Source organism: Solanum verrucosum, unplaced genomic scaffold, assembly GCF_900185275.1.
Source record: "Solanum verrucosum unplaced genomic scaffold, falcon-dt-bn FXZP01000137.1, whole genome shotgun sequence".
NCBI classification, from domain to species: Eukaryota; Viridiplantae; Streptophyta; class Magnoliopsida; order Solanales; family Solanaceae; genus Solanum; species Solanum verrucosum.
Window position 1 is genome coordinate 347,693 of NW_026020405.1, and position 25,794 is coordinate 373,486.

Genomic DNA, 25,794 nt, shown 5'->3' on the forward strand with positions numbered 1-25,794 from the left:
AAGACTCTCCAATTGGTGTGAAATTGTTTCTAGGCCTTTGACCTCCTTCAAATCCCTGTCTCGGACAAAGATTATAAGGTGCTTGAAAATTTTGAGAAGAAGGGTGAACATTTTGATTTGTTGATGCTCGCTATTGAGGATAGTTTAGTGGGTATGCATATTGTTGTGCATTGTAAACCACATATTGAGGTGGAACAACAGAATATTGTGTGTCTTGCATATGGAGATAGTGATGGTATTGAGATGGTGCAAATTGATAAGGTGGACCCCTTGGACCTTTTTGTGTGCTTGACACAACATTTGCTACATCCTCCTTCATTTTCTTTCCCCAAAAATTTTCTGATCCATTTTTAATCACCTGTGTTCTAGCTTTCAAGGCAGCTTGACTTACAATTTTTCCACACTTGATGCCATTTTTCACTATTTCACCAATCTTAATAACTTCAGCAAATGTTTTTCCAACAACTGAAAGTAAATAATGAAAGTAATCTGGTTCTTGCGCTTAAAGGAAAACATCGATCATTTCAGACTCTTTCATTGGCGGCTTAACCCTAGAAGCTTGCTCCCTCCACTTAATAGCATATTCACGAAAATTTGCAGTGGTCTTCTTCCTTATATTGACAAGTGAAGTGCGATCTGGAACTATGTCAATGTTATATTGTAATTGTTGAACAAAACATCTAGTCAAATCATTCCATGTATGTCACTTAGAAGTATCTTGGTCTATGAACCATTCTGAGGCAATTCCCATCAAACTTTCCCCAAAATAAGCCATGAGCAATTCTTCTTTGCTTCCAGCCCCTCTCAATTGATTACAATATCTCTTTAAATGAGCTACAGGATCTCCATGTCTATCATATTTCTCGAACTTTGGAGTTTTAAAACCGATGGGCAGATGAAAGTGGGGAAACATGCACAAATCATTGAACGAGACACTTTTGTGACCTCCCAATCCTTGCATATCTCTTACACTCTGTTCCAAACTTTTCATTTTTCTAGCCATTTCTTCATGTTCCTCGTTCTTAACAACTTTTTCAGCTTCAACATGGGAACTATACTAATGAGTGTGAGGGTAAGAGCTTGGAATTTTAAAAGTCAATTCAGGAGTATAATCTCAATCATATTGAACTTTGGGTAGAGGATCGTTGTTGGATTTTTGCTCCATTATAGGTTGTTGAACGACATTAGTCGGCGCAGTTGGAATGAATAGTAGATTACTTGTCATAGGCGTATTCAAAGGGTGCACCGTAGAAGTTCCAGCTACATTGAATGCGGGACCGAATCCAGGTGGATAAATTGGATCACTTATCGATACTTGGATAGGGGATGACATATTTGTATTTAGATAATCACGGATTGAAGGCGATGGAGCTTGTCCACTCATCCAAGCTTCGTACATCTCCGTCATTTGCTGTCTTAGTATCCTTATCTCTTCGGCTGACACTGTTTCTTGTGACATCATCTGGTTCTGGACCTCATCATTGTCCAACTCATTTCCGTCTTTGTGAGTCATTTTTTTTCTCTTTTGACCTTGTATTATACGGATGGATGTCAGCTTAACCACAAATCAACCACTTTAATTTAACTGTGCATAGATAATAATGCTTGTTAGGGTTAGACCTTCTTCAATTATAACTTCTTCTTTTTTTAATAATGCATTGATCAAATCCGTTTGAGATTGCATACGTAACACGCTTGCGAAGATCTTTGCATATTTTTTCAAAAACTCAATAACTAAGCTTTTCTTTTTTAGAGTTTTGAAATAAAATTCTTTAGTTTTTTTTATTTGAATTATTAAAAGAAAATTAATAAAAACTTATTTTTGATAAAGATTAAAGCTTCTTGTTTTCCATTTTTATTTTTGAACTTTTGAAAAAAGATTTTTTATTTTTTATTTTTGAATAAAGATCACCAAACCCAAAGAGGGTTGCCTACGTATCTCATTGAGGTGAGAATCAGGTATGCGTAGTTCGTCCAGATTGGACAGTAAAAAAAACTTTAAGATATTGAGTTGACTTGACAAATGCATTATTTTCCAAAGTTTTATGAAAGCAAAATCTTTTGATTTTTTTTAATGTACAAAAAAAATAACTAAAAATAATTTATTTACTTTTTTTTTTTTTGTAATTTTTGTTATAAATTGAAAAATCTTTCATTTCATTTGTTAAGAAAAATGTATAATAACTTCTAAAAGAAGAAATATTTTTATGTTTTCTCCATTTTGTAAAAATCGAAAGATAATATTTTTTCTCATTCCACTAATCACACTAAAATGGATCAACTTGTCCACCTTCTAAATAAATGCATTTTCATTTAGCACATAATTATGATCTAAGTGGTCAAGTAAAAGAGAGATATTTGTCCTAACCTAACCCAACTCTTGTTTCGAGACTTACTAAGTCAAATGCAAATGATGCAAATAAGTGGAGTCTTCTAGGGATAAACATATCTATGTTACAGTTTTACTAGGTTCAAACCTGAAGGAAATATGTATCTAGACTGGCTTACCCGAATGGACAACTCGAGTCAGGGAGGGGCAACTTATCGGTAGCAGCGCTATTTCGACTTCATTGCTGGTCCAACCCCGCCTAAAATGTGTGACTAAATATCCTTCACTGGATGTCAAGACACTCCAGCTTTATCTCAAGGAAAAGTAGGATGCATAACTGCATTCCTGTGAACGTGTGTTAAGTGTATTCAAAAAACTCATAAGTGGTTCACAAGAGAAGATAACTTTGTACAGTTCAACAAATATAAAAGCGATAAATGAGCATTAAGTAGCACATTAAGCCATCATAAACAATATATCCAAAAAAAAAATTATAATAAAATCATGTAAAAGTCAACATAACAAAGCTCGAATTCTGGTTAGTCGCCAGAGATGTCACACCCCTTTTTCGCGCAAGGCTGGAGAGGTTTTCCTAATTTAAGTGACGTTATTGATTAAGGGATTATTTTGTTTATTTTTTCAGAGTCTCCACTTGAAATTGAGTTGTGATGTTCCAAGTCACCTTTTCGAATCCCTAATCAATAGGAAATGACTCTTTTAGTTTTGGTCTACGAACTAGAAATTCGGGTAAGGAATTTTGTTGACCGAGGAGAAGGTATTAGGCATCCCTCAAGTCCCGTGGTTCTAGCACGGTCGCTTTTATTGACTTATACATATTTTAATACGTTTTTGGATACTTTGTGTCTAAGGCCATGATTCACTTATTTTTAAATTGTTAAATATTTATTAGTCTTAACCGGATGCATAACTGCATTCTCGATCTTGACATTTTAGAGACATAACTGTCTTCTTTACATCACACTTAATAACCTTATTTTTTATAAGTCACTACCTTAAATTAATAAAAACTAATTATATTAGTGGACAACGTGCGTCACCGCATCCTTGAGTTTATTTTAATGTCTCAAAAAAAATGTGTAACCACATTCTTAATTGAAACAAATATTTTTTAATTTGTTTAAGTGTTTGATCTAACATTAAAAGAAAATATGTATTCCTAAAAAAAAACAAATAAAGTAAAATACTAAACTTCTAGAATAAATTTTTTGATCATTTTTATATGTTTTTATTTTTTGCAATTTCTTAAAGTTGAAGTCAAAATTAAGTGTACACTTTCTAATCAAAGAAAACACTACCGAATTACAAAAAAATAAATCTCATTTTTTGTTTGATAAAATAAAACAACAATAATTTATTTATATATTTATTTTTTAGCCTAACTATACCTACTTTAATTATCATTCCTATCTAAATCAAGACAAGAACAATGTTATGATCCGTTCATTTTTAAGAGATCACAACTAATAAATAAAAAACAAAATCATCAATTAAAGCTACCTTCATTCATGAAATAGAGATATAACAACTAACAAATGAATCATTTCTATCAAATTAATGAAGGAAACAAAATATAATAAAACTTGTCATAAAATTACATCAAATTCCATGAATAAATTAAATAAAAGATAAAGTAAAGTTGAATACCGCAAAATCTTAACCGAAGTTTGATTAGAGCACCCATAACTTTTGTAGGTTGTTTGTGATAGCATATGTGTTTGTGTTGATATGAAAAGAATGGGTAAGGAAGAAAAGATGTGAATGTGTTGGTGAGTTTTTAAAAGGATAATCCAATAAAATGGGAAGGTTTTTCTTCTTCTTTTTTTCTCGTGTAATCTGGTTCCCCCTCTTTTTTTGTTTCTGTCCGTGTATATGTAGGAGTGTATGTGTGTGTTGGGTATGTTGTAGTGTAGGTCGTGTGTAGTGTGTGTATTGGATAGTGGAGTGGGTTGGGATAGTGGTGAAGTAGCATGAGGAGAGGGAGTTACGTTATTATAATATAATATAATATAATACAATATCACAAAATATAATAAGAAAATTATTTAATTATTTTTTATACTAGCAAAAATTTAGTAGTTAATAATAAATTATAATTAAGAAATACTGGCCTATTTATTAAACAAAACATATCTATTTTTTGTTATTTTCAAATCTTTTAAAATAAACTTACTAAGATGAGATAAAACAAAAATATCTAATTTATATATAATAAACATTTAAGGAATTAAAAATAGTGTAAGACTTTATGTTCGGTCAAAAATTACGTGTCTACAACATGTTCTATCAACCAAATGCAATAATATGATTTTCTTATGAAAAATTGTTTTTAAGAAATGGCTTCTATCGTATCAAATTTATTTTTCGAGCTTCAAAGATTACTAAAAATTTTAAAATAAATAATCTTTCATAATGTTGCATTTGATGTATTAAAAATGTAATATGTGCAAGCTAAAGTAAAATTACTAGTACCATTACACAAAATTATTTTTGTATTTTTTTTCATGTTTATAGGAGCAATCAATCAACTTACAAGGAACTTGGCTTATGAATGGGCTAAAGATAATATTCGAGTTAACGCAGTAGCACCTTGGATTATCAAAACATCCTTCACCGAAGCACTAAAGGTAATTTACTAGCTAGGAGACTTACATATTTTTCTTTGTGGAAATAATTTATTATAATCATGATTTTGAATTATTAATCGTTAAAAATCCTAACAATCTTATATATGTTCATAAACTTAAAAATCCTCTAAATGGAAAAATGATTTTCTCTTCAAAAAACCTAGCCATTGTTTTTAAAAGGAAAATGGTCTGATATAACTCTCAACTTTGTCATTTAGAGCTGCTTACATACACCCGACTGTTATAAAGTGGCACACATATACCCTGTTCTCTGATAGAAGTAAAAGATAATCAATTTTAAACTCTTTTTTCAAACATGATTATTTTTTACTGCTTTGATTACCGTTGTTAAAGTTTCTTATTATTTTATTCTTTAGTGTAAAACTATGAAGAAGAAAAAGAACTGTGAATGGAAAAAATAGAAATATATTAAAATTAAAATTTTCCGGATTTATTGTAGTAACATTTTTTGTATTTGTAAAAAAATAAAATTGGGACATATATGGTCAATTATACAAGAAAGTTAGTATTTTCCGGATTTGTCACAAAAAAATTGTTGAATATACATAGATTATTAATTTAAAACCCAATTATTCAAATGAACTAGAATTCCAAATCTCTAAACTACTTTTAATCTTGATTTCGCCTCTGTCTGATCACTTATGTGATTACTAATATTTAATCTAATTTTTGTTCCAGCACAATCCATTAATTAAAGAACTTATGGAAAAAAATATTAGTAGAACACCAATTAGCAGAGCTGGAGAACCAAAAGAAGTTTCAGCAATGGTGGCATTTCTTTGTTTCCCTGCTGCTTCATATATTACTGGTCAAGTTATATGTGTTGATGGTGGACTCACAATTAATGGTTCTTCTTAACTATTTTATTTTATGTGTTAAATAATAAATAATGTACTTGATTGATATGTAAGATGAACCTTTTTTTTAATTAGTTTAGTTAATTTGGTCAAGATGGGTTGAGTTACTTATGCACTAAACAACGTTAGTATTTAACAGTAATAACATAATTGTCGTTATATTATATTTAATGATAATAATAAATATGAATAGTTATTGTATGCTGCCTTCACGTGCAAGGCATGTGTTGTGACCACATATATATAGAAATTTAATTGAGTAAACAATTTACAATACTCTCTTGTTAAATGTTATTTGTCATTCTTACTAAAAATAGATGATCATTTTTTATTTGTTTTCTGCTATTTTAAAAAGAAAGGAGTATTAAATAAAAGATAATCTAGTTAAATTATTCTCTAATTATAATTTTTGATTTTGTTCAAGAATCAACTGCATATGAATACTTTACCTAGCGGCACATTCTCCAGGTCTGAAGGGATTCAATACCCAACTACCAATTCCTCTTGGAACTGTTGTAGAAAATTCATACTTTCTTTTTGATGTTGCCCATCCGTAAATAGGTTCAAGCTAAGATTTTGCTCATTAGCATAATGATATATGTCTGCCTCTAAGCAGTGGTGTCGATAGTGAGCTTTTAGTGTGCTTAAGCCCTGAAGCGAGGCTCAAAATGTTTTGAGTCACTTAATGTGGACTTTAAAGTTGTCATCAAGATTCTAAGGCATTCTTTTGCTTGCTAATGATCTTCTTTTGAAGAGGAGACACTAAACAATTGATATATATTTTAGGGACTATTCTATACCTATTCCCAGATATAAGAGACCGTTTTTGTCATTGTCTTGCTAGCTTTGCATCCTACCAAGGCTAAACTACTATTGTTTTTGAGACATCAGTTTCTACTATCACAAGAACAAAATTGTAGTTCATATAAGCACAACTTAACGAAGCATTGCATGCATCTTTGTAGAATTCGATGAAAAGTCAGTTTTTGACTTATTAGACTGTTTGGCAATTATCAAAGTGACTTAAAATAAGTTATTTTTGGCTTATTTTAAGTCAAAAGTTAAAAGTAGGGTGAAGGCTACTTTTTTTTTAACTTAAAAGTCATTTTATGCTGATCAAGTATATGACCTTTTTGCCCTTAATTCTTTTACACAATTCCCAAATTGCCCTTAAAAGCCTAACATTTCTTTACCTCAATTTTCTTTTTCACGTTTGTGCGGCTGAAAGCGTGAAGCGTTCTTCCTTTTCTCTCGATTGATAGCAATGGTATCAGATCTAGGAAAATAATGAATAGTTTTAAGTTTTTTCTTGATTATCTTTTGATTTTTGGTTTTTTTTTATTATGTTTTTTTTTTGTGTGTCTTCTGTCGCTGATCATGTTTTGTGTGTTTTCTGTGATCTATTCAAATAATATATTTTTAAAATCTGCAATAAGTTGCGCATATAAAATTAACTTAAATAATAAATTTATATTCCTCTTATAAATAATTTGTGATGATAAAGAAATATGTGAATGATAGGAAAACATTATTACTTCTGGATGTAAAATATAAATTAATTTTGTTTTAATTTTTTTAAGAATAAAAACCTTGAATTAATCAACTTTATATCATGTTAACAACTTTAAGGGTATTTCAGACATTTTGATAAAAAAAAAAAAGTGTTTACCAGCACTTATTTGCAAACACATCAACAACTTCTTTTTCAACTGCAGCACTTTTATCCAAACACATAACTACTTATTTTAAAAATAAGTTTCAGCACTTTGGAAAGTTACTTTTTAAAAGTTACATTTTTAAGCTAATCCAAACGGGCTCTAAGTCTAATGGATGGCAGTTGACTCATTTGCACTTTTGGCCTGTTTTGTGTTGGTCTTTAATTTTTACCCCTTCGGAGTAAATAATTTTTTTGTTGGACATAAGGGTTTTTTTTGTATCGTAATGTTTTATAAGTTATATTCTACATCTTTAAAGAATTCCCACTAGGTCAGCATAGGTTTGATTTTTAGGAAGAAAAATTAAAGATCAATCTAGCTATTTAAAAGATAAAAATTTAAAATCAATCTATTTGAATGGTAAAAAAAAATTACTTCCGATAGATTCTTTCATTTTCTGTGTGAAGTTAATTGAACTCCATATAATTAAGTTAATTGTTGCTATATTTTAATCAAATATTATTAAATTTGACTTAATTTTTTTTTTATGTTTATTAGATAAATAAAGCTGTTGTGGTTGTATCAAACTTAGCAACAGAATCCACTCATGAAGATTACAACACTATGATGGGCACAAATTTTGAGGCTTCTTACCACTCATCTCAACTAGCACATTCCTTCTTAAAAGCCTCAAAAAATGAAAGAATTGTTTTCATTTCTTCTGTTGCTGGCTTTGTCTCTCTGCCTTTATCTTCCATTTATTCAGCAGCTAAAGGTACTAAGTTTGTTGGACTATGATCGAAATCTTATGTTTTATGTCTATTTTTTAAAATATTGATGTCACGTAGATATAACTGGATAATTTATGAGAAAGAATGAACTTGAAAATGAGTGATCTTCAATTTATTTTACCTCGTTTGCTTTATTTAGGCAACATTTTTATATTTGTCCGATCAGAAATTCAAGATCACTTATTTCAAGATTATTAGGGTATTATTTAATTACTTGTTATTGGATATAACTTGTATACCCCCATTAAAGTGTCAAAGAGGCAAGTCGAGCTGAATTTGTATGGATGAAAATTGACTGAGTAAATAAACTAGTGGGTCGAGTGGGCTGGTTTTAACATGTCCAAAGGTGTGTTTGGGTTGAGTCAAAATGAGCTAAACGGTGACTCATAGTCCAAACCGCTCAACTTTATACCATTGTTATCAATTTCTAATTTCTTTGTTTGTTTGCTTATTTTTGTTTACTTACCAAATAAAACTAATCACTTTCTTTTATTAAAGGCTATATATAATGCATTAAACAAAAATAAAGTTACTTTTGTAATTGTTTTTGATAAAAATAATTCATGGATTAATCTGAATTACATAATTAGCTCAAATTAAATCATCTTTTAGATAGACATATCAACATTAATTGAGTACATAAATAAATGGATTATTAACCTTTTAAATTTAAATAAATTGAATAAATTATATTTTCATAAATTAATTTTTCAGACGGCGTAAATAATATTTACAACTACAAGATGTAGGAATATTATTTGATTTCTTTTCCCATTTTTTCCCTCTAAATTAAGGGGCAATGAACCAATTGACAAGGAGTTTGGCATGTGAATGGGCTATGGACAATATTAGAGTTAATGCAGTTGCACCATGGGTAATCAAAACCTCTCTCATTGAAGCAGCTTCAGTAAGTTTAAGCATATTATAATTATGAGTTTAAGCATATTTCAATATGGTTATTTTTTAGATCTGAATCTTAATTATTAAGATTTTCATCATTATATAAGTTTGTTTTATATCCACTTAATATATTTGTAGAACAATTTTAATATCATTAAGGTGTCTGTCTATTCGAAAATTTCTGCAAAAATGACAATTCATAAGATTATTTATTATCGTTACGATAATTAATTATCATTATCAACTATTATCGTCCATCCACCTGCAACCAACATCTTCAGTTAATACAACTACCATAGCTATCAATCACTACAATAAATTATTACCACAACAAATCACCATTATAATCATCATCACTAACTTCATTACCAACCCATCAATTACTATTGCTAATCACTATCATCGATCAGACATAATACATCACGATATATTTTCAACCATCATGATCATTCATAACCACCATTGACTATCATTAGCCGTCATCAAAACTACAGATTTCCACCATCAATTGCCAATCATTATCATCACTACCTACTATCCACAATCATAACATTAACCAACACCCATCCCCAATTGGAAGCACAATCACAACGCTAGTCATTATCATCACCAACCCATTATATGATTTTCTAAAAATATGTTGTTAATGTAGTATTAGATTAATTTAGTATTTTGTTGAATTTTATATTTATTAAGTTATACATTCAGATTTCGAAAAAATAAATCATCTCAATTATTTAATATTCAAATTTTAATGCATCATCTTAATATTCATATGTGCATTTAAATTCAAACACTTTTTAAAAAAATTCATGTCTAGGGTGTTATGTATCGAATACATAAGGAGGGGCCGAGCTTGGTCTCACCTCCAAATATAACAACAATAAAAAATTATCCTTCACAAAAAATAGTACGAAAAGCTAACTTAGACATGCCAACCCTGGATGGTCTGCACCCTTATTTGACCTCCTGGAAACATTAGCAAGTTTCTTCAAACATTCTTTGTATTAAGTCGGAAAAGCCTGTGAGATTCGAATTTTTATAAACATCTTAATATATATATATATATATCACTGGCCATGTGCTTCATATATCACTGGTCAAATTATGTGTGTTGATGGAGGAATAACTATTAATGGATCTTGTTAATCATTGTAATCACATAAAATAATAAATAAATAAATAAATAATTAAAACGTTATTGATTTAATTGTCAATGTTGGGGATTTAATTTATAAGAAGTCTGGAGTTTGAATCTTAGAATTACCTTTAATTTCAAAAATATATTTCCACACTTAGCTAACATTTAAACTCATGATTGTACGTGCGTGGATCATATGCTTGGAGTTTGGAGAATGGCTTACCAATTAAATGTTCTTTAATTTTGTAATTTTAAATTTGTCAAGTAGAAAGTTAGAATTAAAAATGTGTTTAAAAAAGAAAAGAAAAATTCTTTTTTAAATGGACTAAAAGTAAAATTAAAACAAATAAATTGAAATAAAAATAAAAGGTTAAATGGAACGTGATAGTTACATAATTCTAGAAGGTTTAATTATGTTGCTCATAACTTGGTTAAAATTTTCAATTTCTTTGGTGGGTGGTTTCTTGATAACAAATATTACGTACCAAGTTAGATTGTTAACGATATTATATAATTTTTTTGAAGAGAAAAAAATATATGGAGATAAAGAAACTTGCAATGATGTTTATATTTATCAAATTTTCAAATACAAAATAGTTACATGAACAAAGAATTTGATTGATACAGAAAATTGAAATAGAAAAGATACTTTTCTACATAGCTTTCACCACCTAAAAGCACATACTTATAGGCTTTAACTAACTTCCTTCGCTATCATCACTAAGCCACCTTCACTATTGCAAGTTGTCTTCGAGTTCGTGACAAAGTCAGAGTTTTTACTAAAAGAATTAATTAAAATATAAAAACGTAAATAGACGAATTATCCGAAGAGGTTTAACATAATTATTGTATATACATAAAAATATGTTTTATCATATATAAATAATATAATTTTCTGTTAAAGAGAATTCGAATAAACCTCTAACTCGGTTCCGCCCCTATCATCACGTGCTAGGCATGTGCTCTGACCAAAATTAGTTACGTGTTAGGTTTAATTAACAATATTAATTAATTTTCTCTTATAACATACTTTTGTTTAGTTTGCTTTTTTTTTAAATATTATTTTTTTAAAATTTCAAACTTCCGATACGTGTAAGACCATAAGATTAATGAATAAAGGGGAAAGGGTCTGATATACCCCTCAACTTTGTCATTTAGAGCTGATATACCCCTCGTTATGAAAGTGGTTCATATATACCCCTACTTATATACAAATGGCTCACATATACCCTTTTCCTCTAACGGAAATGAAAAAAAAATTAATTTTAGTTTAATTTTTTTTAAAAATAAAATAAAATAAAATATAATCCCATATGAGTATATTTAATCCTCCTCAAACATATTTTTTTTTTGACTTTTTTTTTGTTTCAATGACTAATTTAGATTTATTGATGGTCAAATTTATTTATGTTTCACTTGTAAAACTTATTATAGATGACCAAATTTTTTCTTCAAATACAAAAATTAAATTACAATATAGACAAAAAAAATACTTTTAAATTATAATATAGCCAAAAAAAATAGTTTTAAATTTTTTTCTTTACACTGAGGAATGAAATAAAAAAATAAAATAAGAATAAGAAACTCAAATAATTATAATCAAAGAAGTCAAAAAATAATTTATCTGTGAAAAATATTAAATTATACCTTGAACTTTGCTATAAGAATCATATATACCCCTCAATAATTTTTAAGAAAATTAAAAGTAAAAAATATAAATTTAAAACTAATTTTTTCACTTCCGTTAAATGAAGGGTATATGTGAGCTCATTTTGTAACGGTAGGGGTATATGTGAGTTGTTTGTATAACGATAAGGGTATATATGATCCACTTTGATAACAAGGGGTATATCAATTCCAAGTGACAAAGTTAAGGGGTATATCAGGTCATTTTCCCATGAATAAATAAAGAGCTAGAGATCCACTGTGGTACCACTATAGTGGTACTCTAATTGACATGATATATAAATTAGCAATATAATTTGACTATACATGTCACAAACTTTATAATATTACAGCTGTAATTGAACCACTTTTTCATGCCTTGCCTTAATTATTACCTTTTGTCACCTATTTAACACAAAATTATATTTGCTTAATTCCTATTTGATCTGCATTTAACTAGCAAGAACCATAAATGGCAGAAAAAAAGGAATCCAATAGTAGTGAAGATGGAAGGTGGACTCTTCAAGGGAAAACTGCACTTGTTACTGGAGGCACTAAAGGCATAGGGTAAACTTATTTGAGTTTTTAAGTGTTTCATATATCTATCGATTTTACTTGTTTATCTTTTCTGTCTCAGGTCATATGAGATAGTTTGACTAATTAAGACGAAATTTAAGAAATAAAAAAAATGAAATTTGTGGTCTAAATTAAATAAAAAAATGTTTGTGTGACTACAAATCATTTCATTAAGGATAAAAATAAGCATTTTTTGAAATTATACATGGTTACATACATCTAATTGGAAAAATTGAATTTGTTGATAGTATTATTTTTCTATTGTTTGGGTCGAAAAATAGGCATGCCATAGTAGAAGAATTAGCTGGATTTGGTGCCATAGTTTATACATGTTGTAGAAATCAAGAACAACTTGATCAATGTTTAGAGAAATGGAGAGGCAAAGGTTACAAAGTAGAAGGATGTGTATGTGATTTGACTTTGAGACCCCAAAGAGAGATGCTTATGGAGAAGGTTATCAATTATTTTCAAGGAAAGCTCAATATTCTAGTAAGTTTTTTTCTTAAAAGAATTTTACCTATTTTCTTCATTTCAATTTACGTGATACACTTTAATTGAATTTAAAGTGAAAAAAAAAGGAAAAAACTTTGAAAACTTCTGAGCAGGGTCGAGGTGAAGTCAGGTAGGTAAAAGGGTGCATCTGAACCTTAATAGGTCAAATTGCAAGCAACTTAGATCCAAACGATATCTAATAGGTTAAATTGGATGATTACTTTTTTTTAATTATTTTACTTTGAACCCCTCAACGAAAAATTACATTATATATTTAAGGTAAATATATTGCTTTTTATATATACTGCCTTAAACATAAGAAATCTCTAACTTGAATGTAAAAGTACTACAATAATCCCAACTAAAAACTAGGGGTGTGCATTCGGTTTTTCGGTTCGGTTTTGTGTTATTCGGTTTGGGTTTTTCGGTTTTTGGTTTTGAAAAAGTATAACCCAATCCGAACCAAAAAAAATTGGTTTGGTTCGGTTTTTCTCTTTTCGATTTGGTTTTTTTCGGTTTGGCTATTCGGTTATAACTTATTTCATAACTAATTAAGAACATAATCAAAGTTATATTTGCATGCTTAAAAAATAAAAATTCCATGTAAGGAAAAGTAATAATATTGAATCTCTTAAATATCCTTTCCATTATAATCACGAGTAAAACATTAAAACACAATACTATCAATAATTTCAATGAAACTAACTCTAAACTCTAAAGTACTATCACTTAACACAAATCGCATCAAGGTTGAACCAGCAATTCAATTCATGTCTTCAATTAAGATCTCTTAAACCTGAAATATGATGAAAGAACTTTTTAGAAAGAAGTAGATGAAAATTTCAAAAGCAAATAGCACGCAAATAAAATAAAGCAAGAAAAAAGAGCAAACTGCAAAAGTAAAAAAGTTGACTAGCGCCGCTAATTCTAGTTCAGCTAATTTTTTTTCATGAAAGTGCAAGTAATATGTGATATTTATAGTTATAATGTAAAATCTAATGTCTAAAATTTAGTGAAATAGGATGGCAGTAATTTGATATGGGCCTAAATATTACGGTAATTCTGAATTACTAGTACTCTACGGCCTACATAGTAAATCTAAATATTATAAGTGTAATTATTAGTCTATATATATATATATATATATATATAGTAAATCTAAATATTATAAGTGTAATTATTAGTCTATATATATATATATATAATTCGATTTTTTTTGGTATTTCGGTTTTCAGTTTTCTAAATCCGAAACCAAACCAAAAAACCAAACAAAGTAACTTATAAATCCAAAACCAAACCAAAAATTCAAAAAACCAATCCAAATTGCAATTCGGTTTGATTTGGTTTGGTTTTTCGGTTTAATCCAAATAGTGCACACCCCTACTAAAAACACATCTAACTTCAATATTAAAAATACGAGAAAATGACATAAATAGTCCATTAACTATAAGAGTAGGTCTAAAATGACCCATTAACTATACACTTGACGGATATAGTCCTTTAACTATTCAAAAAATTATCAGCTTTGGTCTCTTAACTATACACTTACCGGTTTTAGTCCCTTAACTATAAAGTTATCGATTTTAGTCCTCTAAGTATTCAAAAACTTATCAGGTTTGGTCTTTGTCCATTTCTTTAATACAAATAGCTTATGTTTATATTAATGAAAATATTCGTGAAATTAAATTTTTAACCCATTTTTAAAGTTGTTTCTCTATCCCCGCCCTTTTTTCTTCAAACTACTCTTATGAAAAGAACAATAACGTCAACGATTCAAAATAAAATTAATGAGGAAATAAGGTATATGTTTTAATTTTACTCAATGGAGGATAAACTAAGCATATAATTGTTAATGACTTGAAGCCGCATTTGAATATTCTAATTAGTGCGGATTTTATTTAATTTACTCAAATTTTTTACGTAAAATAAAATGAATAGAATAATAAAATTGATCTATTTAAAAAAAAAAGTGCAAATCTACCATTTTATAAATTTCAATTTTTGAAAAATTAAACAAATTTCGTTCAATGAAGTCGTTGGAGTACAAACTTTGGATTTAACGGAGAATAATTTTTTCCTTTTTATAATAAAGTTTAGCATATTCAAGTCATTAGTAGCAATAAATATGCTTCATTTTATCATTTGTTGAATAAAAGTATGAATTGTATTTTCTTTCCTCGTGAATTTTATTTTAAATCGTTAAGGTTAAGGTTCTTCGCATAAGGTTACTTTGAAGAAAAAGTAGCAGAGAAAGAGAAACAATAAAAAAAATTGCTAAAGGATTTAATTTCTCGAGGCATAAATTCCGTTAATATAAACCTAAGCTATTTATATTAAAAAATGGACAAAGACCAAACCTGATAAGTTTTTGAATACTTAAAGAACTAAAATCGGTAACTTTATAGTTAAGGGACTAAAACCGGTAAGTGTATAGTTAAGGAACCATTTTAGACCTACTCTTATAGTTAAGGGACTATTTATGTCACTTTCCCTTAAAAATACTATAATACCCCTAACTAAAAACACTCAGTATAGTATATCTTCTATATTTTATATTTCATATTTATATACAAAGGGTTGTGAATTTTCTGAAAGGTTGTGTTTTGCTAATCAAGCACAATAAGCACATGTTGATACTACCATTTGTAATTGACTATAAATAGAGGAGTTTTCTATCAATTTTGAATTATGAATGTTTATACTCTTCTTCTTCTATTAAAACCTCAAGTGTGATCTACAGTCATTGAGTGGGTTTGTAGTTCAACGGAACTTGAGGTATACCACTATTTCGCTGAAGTAAATCATATTGTTTTTCAATTATTATTTTTTTGCATTTTGAAGGAATATTTTGACGCAACTGTTGATTGATCTTAGATATATCACATATGCATAATTTAATATACACACGAAATGCATGTATCGAGAAACTAGTGTATATAAAGAGAGAAGAATCCCCTGAACACAATATTGGAGGTTGTGTTCAGATTCCATATAATTTTTATTTTCCAAACGCACCTTAATAAAAGGTCTGAATCTATCGCTATAGTTATAGTCAGAAGCTATTTAACTTCTTTTTTTTTTTTTTTTGTCTTTGGGATAGATAAATAATGTAGGTACACAGATAGGTAAGCCAGCTACAGAGTACACTGAGGAGGTTTACTCTATTATCATAAAAACCAATTTTGAAGCTTCTTACCACATCTCTCAAATTGCACACCAAATTTTGAAGGCCTCAGGAAGTGGAAGCATTGTCTTCATCTCTTCTGTTGTGGGGTTTGTGGGATTTCCAGCAAGTTCCATCTATTCAGCAGCCAAAGGTAATCCTTAATCAATCAAATATGTTATTCGATATTTGTATTGACGTTCAATTAAATTTAATATCGCGCATTACATGACTTAAAGTATCTAGAATAATCTAGTGTAGTATTTGCAATAATCATCTTAATAGAAATATCTAAATATTCTAGAGTAAAAGATAAAGTTACTAAAAGAAATTTCTAGTAGCTAGAATAATTTCTAGAAGTACCCCTACACAAAGTATAAATAGATCAGGGGCGATCTTATTCATTTGTAATCAAGACAATTCAAAGCAATTGAGTAAGCCTTCTTCCGCAACCAAGTTATCCTTTTCAAAATCCTCATTCTCTTTTTTAGTTGAATCTTTCGATCTTATTTATCGATCTTGGGCTAACAGAAGATCTCCCCTATTATACTTTTCTTCTGATATTCTCTTTACAACCTATTTATAGGGTTGTCCTTCCAATGAAACTTTTTTCGTTCTTAGACTGAAACTTGAAATCTCTAATTAAGGATGAGGATTCTGGTCATTCTATCACAATCATGCTAATATATACATGTTATGTGTATTTGGCGGAGTTCGACATAACTCATATTTTATAGAAAAAAATTTCTGGTGTCCCAAAAAAAATTAAATATGCATTAAAGATTAGTAATAATATTAGCAAGTCGGAGATTGTTTTGATAAAGTGTTTCAGTATTAAAGATAAATAATAATATCAAAATGTTAGTTGAAAATTTGAAATAAGGCAAGTTCAAAAGGAAAATGGCTTCTGCCTATAAAGGAAGTCACTTTTTGATATATATATTTTCAGAAAAATATTTTCTATCAACGAATTGCAATAAAATGATTTTTTGATAAAAAATATACTTTTAAAAAATGACTCTCATCGTATCAAATATATTCTTTAGGCTTCAAAGATGATAAGGGAGCAAAATGTAAGCTTTATTCAATTTATTGATCCCATTAATTAGAATATTTTTGTGGGCAGTGAGCCAGGGATAGATAGAGCCCTAACGTGCCATCAATTAGGAATAGATAGAGCCCTAAAGTGTCATCAATTACTAAAAACTTCAAAATTATCATCTCAAAAATATTTATCTTTCCTAATGTTGCATTTTTTTTTACTTAAGAACGGAAGGATTTTATTTAGTATATATATAATATCATTCATTACAAAAGGAACTAATTTATATGTAGCAGTTTCGGTAGCATCTCTAGCTAGTGCTAAGTTACAAACGATGGAGATGCATCAAAAACATTTGGTTGATTTTCATCCATGTGATCCTTTGATATCCTTCCGCAGGTTGCTAGAATGTCTGCTACCATATTAGCCTCCCTCGGAACATGCTTCATTGTCTAGCTTTCCATCTCTAATAGTAGCGACCTACAATAGTGTAGATGTGTGAAAATATCGGGTTGTTACTATTAAGGGTATTCAGTAATACCTATGAGTCAGTTTCCACCAGCAATTGCTTAATATTTTTCCTTTGTGCTTAACATATCCCTAGAGACCTACTCCATTGGAATCATATGCTTTGGAGGAATGGCTTTAATGGAGTAATGTTGCATTTGATATATTAAAAATGTAATATATGCAAGCTAAAGTAAAATTACTAGTACCATTACACAAAATTATTTTTGTATTTTTTTCATGTTAATAGGAGCAATCAATCAACTTACAAGGAACTTGGCTTACGAATGGGCTAAAGACAATATTCGAGTGAACGCAGTAGCACCTTGGATTATAAACACACCCCTCTTCGAAGCAATGAAGGTAATTTACTAGCTAGGAGACTTACAAATTTTTCTTTGTGGAAATAATTTATTATACTCATGATTTGAATTATTAATCGTTAAAAATCCTAACAATCCTATGTATATAAACTTAAAAATCCTCTAAATGGAAAAATGTTTTTTTCTTCAAAAACCTAGCCATTATTTTTAAAGGAAAAAGGGTCTAATATACCTCTCAACTTGTCATTTAGAGTTGATATACCTCTCGTTAGAAAAGTGGCTCAGATATATTCCTACCACTATAAAAATGGCTTACATACACCCGACTGTTATAAAGTGGCACACATATACCCTCTTATCTGATAGAAGTAAAAGAAAATCAATTTTGAACTATTTTTCCAAACATGATTATTTTTTACTGCTTTGATTATCGTTGTTTAAGTTTCTTATTCTTATTTTATTCTTTACGTAAAACTATGAAGAAAAAAAGATCTGTGAATGGAAAAAATAGAAAAATTATACCAATGTGAACGAAAATGTTATGCCTAAGGGCGGAGCTAGTTTACGAATTACTGATTTAGTCAAACACGATAACTTTAGTTAAAATTTAGTATTTGTCACAAAAAAATTTTGTTGAATATGCATTGATTATTAATTTAAAACTCAATTATTCAAATGAACTAGAATTCCAAACCTCTAAACTTTTAATCTTGATTTCGCCTCTGATCACTTATGTGATTACTAATATTTAATCTAATTTTTGTTCCAGCACAATCCATTAATTAAAGAACTTATGGAAAAAAATATTAGTAGAACACCAATTAGCAGAGCTGGAGAACCAAAAGAAGTTTCAGCAATGGTGGCATTTCTTTGTTTCCCTGCAGCTTCATATATTACTGGTCAAGTTATATGTGTTGATGGTGGACTCACAATTAATGGTTCTTCCTAACTATTTTATTTTATGTGTTAAATAATAAATAATGTACTTGATTGATATGTAAGATGAACCTTTTTTTAATTAGTTTAGTTAATTTGGTCAAGATGGGTTGAGTTACTTATGCACTAAACAACGTTAGTATTTAACAGTAATAACATAATTGTCGTTATATTATATTTAATGATAATAATAAATATGAATAGTTATTGTATGCTGCCTTCACGTGCAAGGCATGTGTTGTGACCACATATATAGATATGATATATAGAAATTTAATTGAGAAAACAATTTGCAATACTCTCTTGTTAAATATTATTTGTCATTCTTATTAAAAATAGATGATCATTTTTTATTTGTTTTCTGCTATTTTAAAAAGAAAGGAGTATTAAATAAAAAATAATCTAGTCAAATTATTCTCTAATTATAATTTTTGGCTTTGTTCAAGAATCTATTGCATATGAATAGGCTCTTCCTTACGCCTTCAATGAGGAAGCGATTTTTTTTCAAAATTCCAGAAAAAATAAAATAAAATTATTTTCGTAAGGCAAGAAAATCGCTTAAAGAAAATAAAGTCTATCCACACTAACCAAATCTTTTGAAAAGGATGATAAGTATTTAAAAACATCGAGTTTTAATTAATATTGCCTTAGAAGAACAGAAAAAAACAAGAAGATAATAAAGAGCTAGAGATCCATTGTGGTTTCAGGACGGCCACATATATTTTATAAAATTCATTTTATATAATTTACTTCCATTTTTAGTCCGTCTCAAAAAGAATGATATTTTTCTATATCAAGTAACAATTTAATTTTAAAATGCTTATTTTATCCTTAGTGAAATGATTTATAGTCACACAAATTTCTATCACCACAAATTTTAAAATTTTCTTTCATTTCTTAAATTTTGTGCCGAATCAAAATACCTCACCTAAAATGGGACTGAGGGAGTACTGTATAATAGTAATTGACATGACATACTAGCTAGCCAACAAATTTGTGACTATTGTAAGTGCATGTCACAAACTTAGCAATATTACACAGCTGTTATTGGACCACTTTTTCATGACCCCTTAGCACATTTTGTCACCTATTTAGAACAAAAATATGTTTGCATAATTCCTATTCAACTTAAGTTAAAGCAAGGACCATCATCAATGGCAGAAAAAAATGAATCCAATAATAGTGAAGATGGAAGGTGGACTCTTCAAGGGAAAACTGCCCTTGTTACTGGAGGCACTAAAGGCATAGGGTAAACTTATTTGAGTTTTAAGTGTTTTCATGTATCTATCGATTTTACTTGTTTACCTTCCTCAGTCGGTATACATTGATTATAAACATATTATATATGAATTACGTAAATGTGTTATACAGTTATTGGCTATTAAACCTAGTTAAATTATATACACACTATTCTTCTCAGACCCCACTTATTGTATTGGATTTATTATTTTATTGTTTTTGATATTATTTTTCTTTTGTTTGGGTAAAAAAATAGGCATGCCATAGTAGAAGAATTAGCTGGATTTGGTGCTACAGTTTATACATGTTGTAGAAACCAAGAACAACTTGATGAGTGTTTAGAGAAATGGAGAGGCAAAGGTTACAAAGTAGAAGGATGTGTATGTGATTTGACTTTGAGACCCCAAAGAGAGATGCTTATGGAGAAGGTTATCAATTTTTTCCAAGGAAAGCTCAACATTCTAGTAAGTTTTTTTCTTAAAAAAAGTCTTCTTTATTCGAAAAATGCACAGTGACTATATCATGCCGTTATAACAGTCTTAGGGAATTTTACTATTTTCTTCGTTTCAATTGATGTGATGCACTTTAATTGAGTTAGAAGTTTAAGAAAAGAAAAACCTTTTAAAACTTCTAGTTAGGGCGAGTGGCGTAGCGATATATCTAGATTCAAGAGTAACTACTTGAACAATCTTTATCGAAAAATTATATTGTGCATATAGAAAATAATATTGTATATATATGTCAATTTTTTTTTAGAGATATATATTAAATTTTGAATACATTTAGCAAAATTTCTAATTTCACCACTGATCATGGTCGAGGCGAAGCCCGATAGGAGCAAAAGGTGCATCCGAACCTCCTGAAATAAAAATTACACCATATGCACAAGGTTAATACTATTATTTACTATGTATATTTAGTAGACATTGATTTCTTTTGTTTTCTTCATATAATTACTTCTTTATATTTATGAACATCTTTAATGAAAATTCTAGTTCAGCTACTATTTGTGATAGACTAATGTATAAGCCATCGATATTTTTGCGACTTAAAGTTATCTCATTAAAATAAAATAAAATTTTAATACTAAGTTATTTTTAAAATATTCTAGAATATTAAATGAAAATAAAAGTACATCGTATAAATAGAGACAAAGAGAATACATATTTCGTCTGTTTTAAAATTTTGAAATTTACCTTGAAGTTTTAAGTTCACACTCCATGTATTATATTTTTATTTTTTAAATTTCCTTAATGAAAATTTTGATTTTGTGATTGCGGCTATAACCAGAAGATATCTAAACTTTATTTTCTTTTATATAGATAAATAATGCAGGTATACTAATAGTTAAGCCAGCTACTGAGTTCACTGAGGATGATTACTCTATTATCATGAAAACCAATTTTGAAGCTTCTCATCACATCTCCCAAATTGCACACCCAATTTTGAAGGCTTCAGAAAGTGGAAACATTGTCTTCATCTCTTCTGTTGCTGGGCTTGTGGCATTGCCAACAAATTCCATCTATGCAGCAACTAAAGGTAATCATCATTCAATTGAGGTTCGATTAATTCAAATCCGCGTATTATAAGACCTATTTATAAGGGTTGTGCTTCCAATGAGACTTTTTTCATTTTCAGAACTCGACATTTTAATATTTAATTTCAAATGATTTGAAATGTTAGAATTTTTTGTGGACAATGGGCTAGAGATAGATAGAGCCCTAAAGTACCACTAATTACTAAAAACTTTAAAATTATAATCTAGAAAATAAGTTATCTTTCAAAATCTTGCATTATTTGATATATAAAAAATGTAATAGATACAAGCTAAAGTACAATTACTATTACCAATATACACTACTAGAAAATATGGAATTAATTTAATCCCCAACTAGTATGTGATTTTTATTGTTTAACTATAAAATTTTATTTGTCGCTAATTCCTTGAGTTCTGATATAAAATTCTTTTGAATTTTTTCATGTTAATAGGAGCAATGAATCAACTTACAAGGAACTTGGCTTACGAATGGGCTAAAGATAATATTCGAGTGAACGCAGTAGCACCTTGGATTATCAACACACCCCTCATCGAAGCAGCGAAGGTAAAATACCATGATAAGAAAATTAATTAATCTGACTCAATCCTAAAATTTAGTTTATGACGTGAAAATTTCCCTAATAAATATTTTTGAATGATAGGTGAACGAAATATTATGCGATTGCTAATATTTAATCTGATTTTTGTTCCAGAAAAATCCATTAACTAAAGAACATGTCGAAAAAAGTATTAGTAGAACACCAATTTGTAGAGCTGGTGAACCAAAAGAAGTTTCAGCAATGGTGGCATTTCTTTGTTTCCCTGCTGCTTCATATATTACTGGTCAAGTTATATGTGTTGATGGTGGACTCACAATTAATGGTTCTTTTTAACTATTTTATTTTATGTGTTAAATAATAAATAATGTACTTGATTGATATGTAAGATGAACCTTTTATTAATTAGTTTGGTGAAACCATGAATTTTTTATGTTCTAATTAATTATATCATATAATTGTTCACATGCTAGGCATGTTCTGTGATCACAACTATAGATCCATTGTGGTACCAGGATGATCACCATGTATATTATATGCCTAATTAACATGACATGTAACTAACATCGTTCGTGGTACAGTGATCAGACTGTTTCATTCTTAATTAGAGGCCTAGATCAGTAGAGTATGAGCCCTAGTATGGAGAAAATTCTATTGGGAGTGTTACTTCAGAATACTACAGTGCGCGATTTTAGTTTAGTCGATACTCTAATACAAACTCCAAATACCGAATGATAAAAAAAAAACATGACATGTATGTTAGTTAGCCTATTTATTGGGACTATATATAATAGGTGCATGCATGTCACAAACTAGCAATATTACACAGCTGTAATTTGGACCACGTTTTTATGCCTTGCCTTGGTACATTTTGTCACCTATTTAACAGAAAAAAGAAAAATATGGAACCTTATGCACTATAATGGTGAAGTCACTAGACCAATTATAATAGTAACATCATAGAACTTACATTAACATAACTGAATTTTATTTAGTGAACGATAAAATGTATCCATCATGACTGATCTTACGTGTTTTTAAAGTGGATACAATTCAATTACTTTAATATGGTAATGTTAGTATTTGTTATTGTATTAGTTAGCGATCTACTTGTGTTATTATTATTGCACTAGTTTATTGTTCTTGTTACTAGCTTGTAGCCTTTTGCATTGTTGTTAGCTTCTATGTTTCTTTCTACAACAATATTTGGGATAAATATCTGAAAAATATCTCAACTTTGGCCGATATTGTTGTTACAATATCAAACTTTAATGAGGACCTATTACCCCCAGACTATTTAATTCCGTATTTTAAATATATATATATATATTTGTTCATGTGGACATAAAAAATAAGGAAAAATTACAAAAATCCCACCTTTTAGTTTACTTATTACCATTATCCCCTATAAGTTTTACAAATCTCCAAAATCCCTCATTTTCGCGCATCAGATTAGTGTATCAACGCTTATATTATTGTATCTCGCGCATCAGATTAATGTATCAGCGCTTATATTATTGTATCTCACGCATCAGATTAATGTATCAGAGCTATATAAGTGTTGATACATGCGTGAGATACAATAATATAAGCGTTGATACATTAATTTGATGCGCGAGATACAATAATATAAGCACTGATACATTAATCTGATGCGCGAGATACAATAATATAAGCGCTGATACACTAATATGATGCGCGAAAATGAGAAATTTCTGTAATTATAAACTTTTAAGGGATAAATTGTAATTTTGCCTTAAAAGTATGTGATTTCTGTAGTTTATGCATAATTATAAATAGTAATGTATCCACTAGAGCTGTCAAAATGGGCTGGCCCAACCCAATTCTAACGGGCTAGAGAGTTAAATGGGTTGGGACGGGCTGACCCTTTTAATTAAAGGGCAGATAAAATAGCAACCCAACCCAGCCCTAAGCGGGCCACGGGTTGGGACGGATTGACCCTTCAACCAAAAAAGGGACAACATTTTCCTCTTAGAAAAGATACGAACGTTGATGTCCGATGGACACGACATCAACACATACATAAATTCATTCATGAACTACACATACTTCAGTGAATATTTACAAAATAAATACATAATAGTCAAGATACAACATTCATAAAATTTATCCGAGCAAAAAAAATTACATGATCATTATTTTCATAAACAAGACAATAAAGGAGAAGTGAAAAATTAGGCATAAAAACAAAAGTAAAAGAGGTCAAAGATTCATAGTTATAATGAAGTAATGAACTTGGGCTAATAAGAAAATTTAGTTGGCTAATGACCCTAAAATGTAAAAGATATGTAAAAAATATAGTCTTGATTTTATATTGATATTTTAAAAATATTTATTAACAAAATCTTAACAAGTAAAACACTACTTAAAATATATATAATAAATATTTTTAAAATTCACAGCCCGCGGGCTGGCCTCTGAGGCTTGCGGTTGGGCCTACGAGGCCAGCAGGCCAAATGAGGTTGGGCTAAAAAGCCTTGTTCCTAAATAGGCTAAAAAAATTGAGCCCAACCCCATTTAATTCAAGGGTTGGGTTGGGCCGGCCTAGCGGACCAAGCCCATTTTGACAGCTCTAGTGTCCACGTGGGCACATGTATACCTTTAAAATACACTATTAAATAGTTCAAGGGGATAATAGGTCATCCATAAAATTTGGTATCGTAACAACACTATCAGTCAAAGTTGGAGCATTTTTCAGACCCATATCCCATAATATTTCCTTCTTTGAATTTATTACATTTGAATCAAGGATCTATCAGAAATAACCTCTCTATCTCCATCAGATAGATAATATTTGTGTACAATCTGACTCTATCTTTTACCATACCACTTGTAATATATTGAATATGTTATTATTAGTGCACATATAATTAAAGATGACAATTGAAATAAAGATTAATATTGAGTAAAAAACCATAAATCCTTACAGAAACTCCCTGATTAATACTTCATCCGTCCCATTTTATATGTCACATTTTTACTTTGCACTTGCATTAAGAAATGATGTAACTTTACCCTTCTATCCTTATTTAAATTTTTTGGAACTCAAGTTTTAATCAATGAATATGAATTAATTTATTTTGATTAATTAATTTAACCAATGAACATGAATAATTTACTTAGCTTTTCTAAGTTGATCAAATGAATATTTTCAAGGTTAACAATTCACAAGGATAAAAAGGGAAGAAAATTGTAATTTATGCATTGATTTTATGAAATGACAAATATTATGGATCAATTATTTATAAAAAGAGATGACATATAAAATGAGACGGAGTATTTTAATTGAAGAGACAATTAAATGGTAGAACCCACCGCATAGCACACAATTAGAGGAATTTCCAATGGAAAGGCCCACCTCCACCAACTAGAAATTTCCAGAGTCTTCTAGTGACTT

General features: G+C 29.3%; 3 protein-coding genes across 8 annotated transcripts in view; 2 read left to right on the forward strand and 1 right to left on the reverse strand.

Annotated features, from left to right (window-relative positions):
- The window catches only part of LOC125840428 (tropinone reductase homolog), a 42,947-nt gene extending 20,213 nt beyond the window's left edge, over positions 1-22,734 (forward strand). The window contains exons 1-6 of one of the 6 annotated variants that reach the window (XM_049519414.1): positions 12,461-12,571; positions 12,862-12,965; positions 20,643-20,746; positions 21,605-21,821; positions 22,272-22,384; positions 22,533-22,734. In XM_049519414.1, the coding sequence (XP_049375371.1) occupies positions 12,477-12,571; positions 12,862-12,965; positions 20,643-20,746; positions 21,605-21,821; positions 22,272-22,384; positions 22,533-22,712 (813 nt within the window). In that variant the 5' untranslated portion in view covers positions 12,461-12,476 and the 3' untranslated portion in view covers positions 22,713-22,734. Of the gene's footprint in view, positions 1-4,861; positions 4,975-5,673; positions 5,876-12,460; positions 12,572-12,861; positions 12,966-20,238; positions 20,293-20,538; positions 20,747-21,604; positions 21,822-22,271; positions 22,385-22,532 lie in introns of those variants that run through there. The other 5 variants (XM_049519412.1, XM_049519415.1, XM_049519413.1 and 2 more) reach the window with 5 other exon arrangements.
- Positions 1-25,794, reverse strand: part of LOC125840407 (uncharacterized) — a 203,681-nt gene that overhangs the window by 109,273 nt on the left and 68,614 nt on the right. The gene's annotated exons all lie outside the window — the stretch shown is intronic.
- Positions 7,683-9,226, forward strand: LOC125840378 (tropinone reductase homolog). Its single transcript, XM_049519345.1, has 3 exons — positions 7,683-7,724; positions 8,066-8,282; positions 9,093-9,226. The coding sequence occupies exons 1-3, from the start codon at positions 7,683-7,685 to the stop codon at positions 9,224-9,226; spliced, it is 393 nt and encodes a 130-aa protein (XP_049375302.1).